Source organism: Ceratosolen solmsi, unplaced genomic scaffold, assembly GCF_000503995.2.
Source record: "Ceratosolen solmsi marchali unplaced genomic scaffold, CerSol_1.0 scaffold27, whole genome shotgun sequence".
Lineage (NCBI taxonomy): Eukaryota > Metazoa > Arthropoda > Insecta > Hymenoptera > Agaonidae > Ceratosolen > Ceratosolen solmsi.
The window spans coordinates 499,317-507,678 of record NW_011948426.1 but is presented as its reverse complement, the minus strand read 5'-3'; the positions used below and the strand labels follow the sequence as shown (position 1 = coordinate 507,678).

The 8,362-nt window shown below is 23.5% G+C and overlaps 1 protein-coding gene across 3 annotated transcripts in view; it reads right to left on the bottom strand.

Moving 5' to 3' along the window:
• Nucleotides 1-8,362, bottom strand: part of LOC105363067 (pleckstrin homology domain-containing family G member 5-like) — an 82,454-nt gene that overhangs the window by 49,414 nt on the left and 24,678 nt on the right. For all 3 annotated transcript variants that reach the window (XM_011500640.1, XM_011500641.1, XM_011500643.1), the window contains exons 2-3: nt 7,503-7,733; nt 6,365-6,468 (exon numbers count right to left, since the gene is read on the bottom strand). In XM_011500640.1, the coding sequence (XP_011498942.1) occupies nt 6,365-6,468; nt 7,503-7,733 (335 nt within the window). The remainder of the gene's footprint in view (nt 1-6,364; nt 6,469-7,502; nt 7,734-8,362) is intronic.

Genomic DNA, 8,362 nt, shown 5'->3' with positions numbered 1-8,362 from the left:
CTAGTCGATGTTTTCATACATGACATGGCATGCAATAGTATTTATTATGAAATATATAATTCACATAAGTAATGATTTTCTTGGAATGCAAAACAAAAAAAAAACAACATGCTGAATAGTAGTCTTATATCTCTTAACTTAAGGATACAATAGATGAGTCATCGACTTAATGTGTTGCCGATCTTTGTTGTAAACGGTTGTACATATATCATTTTCAATTTAATTAATTCACAATTTCCTCTGTCGTCTTATTTTACTTTGAAGTAATAATTCCATAATATAATTAGAATTTGATTGGGTGCATTTAAAAAACTTTGAACTAGTTCAGCAAAAGTTTTTTTTCATTAGAAAATTTATCTTATAATTGAAATAATAACACTCGTGCACACTTATACTTACTTTCGAAATAATTAAAGTACGTTGCTATATTTACTACTATGTTCGATAAATTGCAGTCGCACCATAAAGATAATAAATATTACTTAGCAAATCATTGAAAAGATAAGATATTCTTTGCCCATAATATAAAGTGAAAATGACTTGACTAACTTAAATTTAATGCTAATGAACATTTTATTTGAAACTGTTACTTTAGTCAAAATATATTTAATGCATATATTTAACTTAAATTTTTTTGCAAATTGTAAAATAACAAGATTTTTAAAAAGTTATAATTTAATTTCAAAAGAAGTATTTTTCCACTTAATTAAAAAAAGTTTAAAAACATTTTTGTAATTTTATAATTATTTATATATTTTAAGAACGATAATAGTTTGTATTGACTATTCGATATTGTATGTAATATTCATTAACCTATTTTGTGAAAAATGTATTCATATAGTTCAAGATTGATCTTTGAGAATATTTTGTATGTAATGTAAAACTTAGGAAAGAAAAATTAATATACAAAATAAAATATTAAAATTAAAAACATTCTAAAACGATACCATAAATTAACGAATTATGTATATATATATATATATATATATATATATTGTTTAAGAAAAGATGAAAAACAAAATTTTAAGGCTATTATTATAGAGTACTTGAGTAAATAGCGATTTATTATTAATTAATAATCTTATCTCGTCGCAAACATATATTTATTTCTACTGAAAAACTTCTTATATTATTATATTATATTAAAAAATCCAATTTTTTTATTAAATCATATAAATTAGATGTGGGTATACTAAAATTATTACTATGTGTCATGTATCTCAATGATTATACAAGATTTCATAAACCCACTGTAATTTTGAAAATATCAATCAGTATATTGTAAACATTAATAATTACATATATGTAAATACTTGAAAATATATAATGAAAGGTTAAAGTAAAATATAAATAAATTTCATTTGTTAATAATTTATTAGGCTATTGTTTTTTACGTACATCACTAAATATAACAAAAATTAAAAATTGTGCTTTACAAATTTCCATCAACCTGAATCAGAATATTATTTTATAAACTATAAAGAATACGTATAAATAATATTTGATTAAATAATTCAATCACCATGTTATGAATAGATAGTTTTATGTTACGTACATTTCTGTTGTAATTAAGCAGATACGAAATGTAAGATACATTATTCAATAATTATTGGGTATTTAAAACATAATATAATGAAATAAATATAAATAAATGGCTTATTCTATTCAAAATGCATTTTGAAATTAAATGCAGCACTAATAGGCCTTCAATACTCAAATTATAAAAATAAACATGTTGTCAAGTTTTTGTAACCGGCGCTGTTCGGCTTGTATTTTTCGAATATACGACAAAGTAAATTTGTTTTTCTATATAGTTTTTCGATATGACGAATCTTTGATCCTTCTAAGAATATTTGCGATGAAAAAAATGTGAAAATACGTATAGAATCGGAAGGAGATGTTTATCCTCTAATTTGTATAATAAATAAATAGCAATATCGATGTTAAGAAAATGTATATTGAATAGAAAATTCTAGATTAAAGTTCATGGTTCTATTCAAGTATTATTGATTAGACATTTAGTTCAGCATTGCATCGGATCACCGATTTTATGTTTATTGAATTTTTAGAAACATTATAAAACAATAGATCATCTTTTGTGATATCCGGGATCTTTTGTTAGACATGTCGCCCCGTTTTTGATTTATCGACTAAAATAAAAATTTTTTTTTTCAAATATCGTTGCTTTTATATTTTTATTTTCTGTTTAACTCATATATTTGATTTAATCGTTTCATTGGTTTAATAGTTTCATCCTGCAGATGCCTTCACCACTATTTGCTTCTTTTTGATTAATTTTTTAAATCTGCTTAAATAAATAACATATTTTGTTCATAATTTCATAAATATTATTTCTAAAATTTAAAAATGTAATTCGTTATATAAATTTTTATAATAGCGTACGATGAACGCTTTAATTAAAACAATAATGATTCTTCGTTAATTTTTTAATCAATTAATAACTATATTTATGACTATACCAGTAAAAAAAATAATCAAGCTCATATTTAAAATATGATCAAATAAATATTTGTCTCATATACGCATGATAATCGATTTTTAATTTAAAAATTTAAAATAAATAAATAACTGCATTTAAAAGAAATTTAAAAACTTGATTATTAACGCTGATTGATAACTAAGCGGCCCATTTTCTATTTAAAATACAACTGTCTATTAAATAAGTTTTTTTTTGTAAATGACAATATCATAATTTTTCCAACAAATACAATCTTAATCTGGTAATTGATACTCAAGCAAAAATTAATTAATATATATATATATATATATATATATATATATATATATATATATATTAATATAAATATAATAGAAAAATGAGACTTGAATCAATAATATATCGTTTAATTTTATAAATTACTAAGAATAACAAATTTCTGATTAACCTGTGTTTAGAAAATATTAATATATCACAATAAAAGTTGTTTAAGTTCATTTACGATAATTATTGCGAAATCTGAAATCACTGTCATTTACTACAAGTGAACATTTTATAAAAACATGTTTAATAAATTTAATATGCAGGTTTTTAATAGAAAGAAAAATTTAATCTCTGCTTCTCGTTTTCACTATTCCTATAATTTAGTATCACTACTGAAGAACACAATTTTAAAAATTTTTCCTGATAGCATAGTTACTTTTTACGGATCGGCACTTTTTCAACTCCTATGAATTTTTCAATGGGGTTTCATATGATTCTTGTATGTTTCCAGATTTTTAAAACTCATTAAAAATAATATTGTCTTATATTTCGAAACTTTACTCTCTCTCTCTCTCTCTCTTCGGTTGTATATGAAATTGTAATCAATGTCACATTTTATCTTTAATGCAAAAGAATGGTAAATAATAAAATTCGGTTGGTTATGTATTTCATATTTTTTATGCATTAAGTACTATTTTTTTATCAAAGGAGTGGAAGGTTTACTTAATAATATTTTCAGTATTTAAATTCATAAATAAATATATCTATGCTAGAGATATTGGTTAAATAAATCCAATTAAATTAATTGGATAATGAATGTGTATAATTATGGGTTTATGAATTTTGAAATTAAATTGATATATTTCATTTAATTTTATATTAGATTGTACGGGACAAACATTGTTGAATTTTTATTAAAATTATTAAAACTTCTATATCTATAAAAAAAAAATATATTACATAAATACATAAAGGCGACTAGATCAATAATCGAATACATATTTTAGAAAAAAAATCAGTATTTAATTGATTAAGATAAAACTAAGACTCAACCTTCTACGTGCAATAACGAGACATTATACAATCCAATCGTGTTTAAATTTTTGACAGTGTATTCGCTAGATGGATGCTCATAAACATTTTTTGACGAAGTTACAAAAAAAAAAATATAGTATATTTAATCAGTGCTAACATTAATAATTTATAAAATATGATCATCAATTAAGTAATTTCTAAACGAGTATTTTATTAATTGATTATACTTATACAATATATTATTCTTTTAACTGGCTGTCGATAGTAAACTATTTTTTGTTCTTCAAGTGTTTTTTCTTGTCGATAAATACGAGTTAATATTATATTTCTTATGCGTTTCAATATATGAAAGAGTATTGCACGAGTAATTGCCATATATTTTTAATGGTTTTCGAAAAGTGCACAGCTATTATATGGGTTCAGAAAGTTAAGATAGAGTTACGAAGTATAAGAATATATACCATTCCATTTATTTTCCTCCTAAAGGAAGACATCTTAAAATTTAGATCGTGTGCACTATTAATATATTGCTATAATAAATATGTAAAGAATTAAAAAATTCTATTAAATATTAAATTAAAGAATAAATATTAAAATATAATATATAGTAAAAAACATAAAATGTGTGCATAAATGTCATTTATACATTATATTAATTTACATTATAATTATATATACCAATGTATAGAAAATTGTAATTAAAAACTTTAATGATCATTAAATATATTACATTTAATTTTAACATAACAGAATAATATTTATTTAAATATTATTTAAATATGATATGGGATATTTAAATATGAATAGATATATTCAATTGACGCAAATTAAATTAAATGTATTAAAATTTTTCCAAACATGAAGAATTATAAATATTATACGTAGTATGCAATCCTTTGAAACTGTTACAATACGACTGGGACGAATTGTAAAAATATAATTTTATAAGGACTGCGTTATCAGAGATAATATAAAATTTTAAATATAGATTTATTTCAATTGACTAAAAGCAATAATTCTATTTCTGTATTTAAAAATAAAAAGGAATATAACATGTAAAAAAATTTGAGTAGCTAATTAACCGAAAAAGTTTCATAATAACGTTTAATCCATAAATTCAAATAGATTAAACATACAAAACATTCAAACAATACATGTAATTATAAATTTTAATAATACAATAATTTATTTTGCTAGTATTAAATTGGATTTTATTATAATAATAAATAAGTTTATATTTATTTTAATTGCACACATATCTGAAAATTTAATGATTATGCCTTTAATTGTGACATGTAATCCTTAAGTTGTTATGAAGAGTTTTATTTCATTGTCATACAACTGTTATATTCTACAATTCTGTAATTCCTTTCCGCTGATTTAAAACTTAAATGAAATTATTTTTTCTATGTAATATTGAAATTTCTTTGTGATTACCAAAAATAAATATTCAGTAATGTAGAGAATTAATCTTATATTTTAAATCAATGTCTGTTCCGTATAAATACATATTTTTATTAAACATGTATTTATTGTAAATAAGGAAACAAGATAGTGAGTGTTATGGATGAAGCGGATATTAAAATGGTTATCTTCATTTCAAGCATCAAGTCGTTTGCAATGATATAAATATTTATTTATGTTAAAGAACGAAAGTAGAAATTGACAAGTTTATAGTTAGACAACGGATTAAAAAAGAATAAGAATGTAGGTGAAAAACAGTAAAATTGAGAAAATGATATACATGTATGGTAAGAGAGTGTATGTGAGAGTGAGAGAGAGAGAGAGAGAGAGAGAGCTTGGGAGCTTCAAAACAAAAATTAATATAAAAAATAATTTTAAATTCAAACTTCTTTTTAACACATATTATAGTCAAATTATGTAAAAATATGAAAATTAATTAATCAATATATGTTTCGATGTATTTATTGGGCTAATTAATTTATTTATTTATTTACGTATGAGCTTGTCGTGAAAAGCAAATATTCGGTAAAAAAACATTGACTAATTATAAATTATAGTTTAATATATACGTATTTTGACATTACAGTGAAAGTATCTAAACAATGTACTATAAGAAAGTGTACATAGGTAACGATAATGGGATAATATATCTTTTCGAAGGGCAATATATTTTTAGTCAAGAAGTATTAATGTTACTAAAGAAAATTCAGCTCGGCATTTGATGTATGACAGGCTTCCTTACACATGAATGTAGCCTATTAACTTAATTTCAATTACACGAGAATTTTTAATATTATTCATGTAAATTAATGATATAAAGATTTATTTTAAAACGTGCAATTAAAATTGTTAAAAAGTTGTTAGTATGACTGAAATTTTTATAATTTTCAAATCAATTCAAAATATAATGTTACTTATGCAATTTTAATCATACAAAACTACTAATGAACAAATTAAGCATTGTTATATCATACTTTTAATATAATTTATAAAACATATTTAATACATTTATCTCAATTATTTTATAATAGAATTGATAATACTTTAAGAAAATTCATTACACTAGAACAACTTTTATAAAAAGTTCGTTAAATATTAGTTAGTCAAAGAGAAAGAGAGAGAGAGAGAGAGAGAGACACTTACGCAAGATATGTTCCTTTTGTAGCAGGTAAAAATTCTTCACGGTCTAAAATACATACGTCGTCACCTATTTCAAAACTAACACTGAAGTATTCACTACTGGACACCTGAAATGTAATAAATAATCGTTTATATTTTCAATCATAAAATTTTTGTAGAACTTGTGTCACATTATTTACTAGAATTAGTTTTATATCTTTTTATAATCATAAATTTTTGATAAATTTTTGATTCATATCATAAAATTACTATGTATAAAAATTATTAATAAAATTATAAAATATTAGTAAAATTTAAATTAACAACATAATTTTATTGCTGTATAATTTTATTGTTATACTCTTAATTTATATAGTCATTTGATCAGTCAAATTTATTATTATTTTAAGATAAAAGATTAATCTTGAATGTTTAAATGTTTATAGTATTAGTTACCATGAAAATCTGTATTTAAATATATCCAATATAAATTTATGAAAGAATTTTTTTTTATTAGCAAGTAGGAGAAAACGCAAGTCATCAGATATAAATAATAGTGAAATAAGTAATATCAACTTCAATAATATGTGTTTATAAATTAAAAAGATAGGCGGATATGGCAGTCGTTGCCCGTAAAAAATTACATAAAAGAATACTATTTTATTTAATATCGAAATATGCAATAAATATAAGTATGTATTAATGATTAGAATGCCCTTAATAAAATTATATATTATATTTTATATGGACAAAATTTAAAAATAATTAAATGAATTAGATGACTAAGGGGGAGAACAATAATAAATATTCGTGTTGTGAATTTACAAAATGATATAAAAGGTTGATACAGGAGTCTGCGCTGTTAGCTGTTTTTAGTGCAAACTATTATAATATTATTGAAAACCATGCACTTGACGTTTTTGATATCAATAATTATTATTCAATATTTCAATATTTCAATATTTGGATCGTGGATTAATAATTAGTCTACCGATATATACACAGATATATTATATAAATTAAATGTAACGACGATAAATTTAAGGCCATGTATTATAGCAATAAATACTTGACTTGTATTGTGCTTTTATCAATATATTTATTCTTTAATTATTCAATGATAAAATATGAAATATCAAGTTGATGATCATGATAAACTGACCTGGGACCTTGATAATTTATGCTTGGTTCTGTTGGGCCTGACGTCATTGGAAGCCGCACTCGGCACGAGAAATCGTGGGCTACATTCTCCAAAATTGTAAGAATAATGGGATGACTGTTGCGGACTTTGCTGGTGTTGTTGCATCGAGGCTCCGCTGCCCAAATCATGTTCGCTTGCATCTAACATGCTACTTCCAAGGACGTCAAGTTGTGTCAATGACCTTGAGCGGACCTACATAATGGAAATTACATAATGTACATTTAAAAAATGTTGATAAACTGAGAAATATATTATATTCGATCAACATGTATAATATAAAAATGTTTATAATTATCATGGCATTATTATCACGGCATAGCTAATATTTAATTATCGATGACAATTGTAACGAAGCAGAATAATTACATAAAATATCTAACGCGTTTCCACGTGTACGAATGGAACGAAAATGTATGAATCTAAGGAATCGATAAATTGTCTCACTCGCAATTTAGTCATTTGACATGCATCGAGCTTATTTCACTCCGTGCGTGATTATTTTTCATTTATTCCTTTGTCACAGGGGTTCCTCTATGTAAGGAATTATATTGCCAGCGAGAGAGAGAGAGAGAGAGAGAGAGAGAGAGAGAGAGAGAGAGGGGGGGAGAGAGAGAGATAGAGAGATAGAGAGAGTGGCCAACAAGCAAAACTTTATGGGAAACAAACGATATCAAAGAGCAGAAGTGCAAAGGTTGTCATTGGTACGGCATTGTTTCCTGGAACAGACCATAGTAGTAAAATATCTTCAAACTATAGATTAGAAAACGCTAGGGAAAGATTAGAACATTTTTTATGTAAAATACTACTTAATAAATACTCTA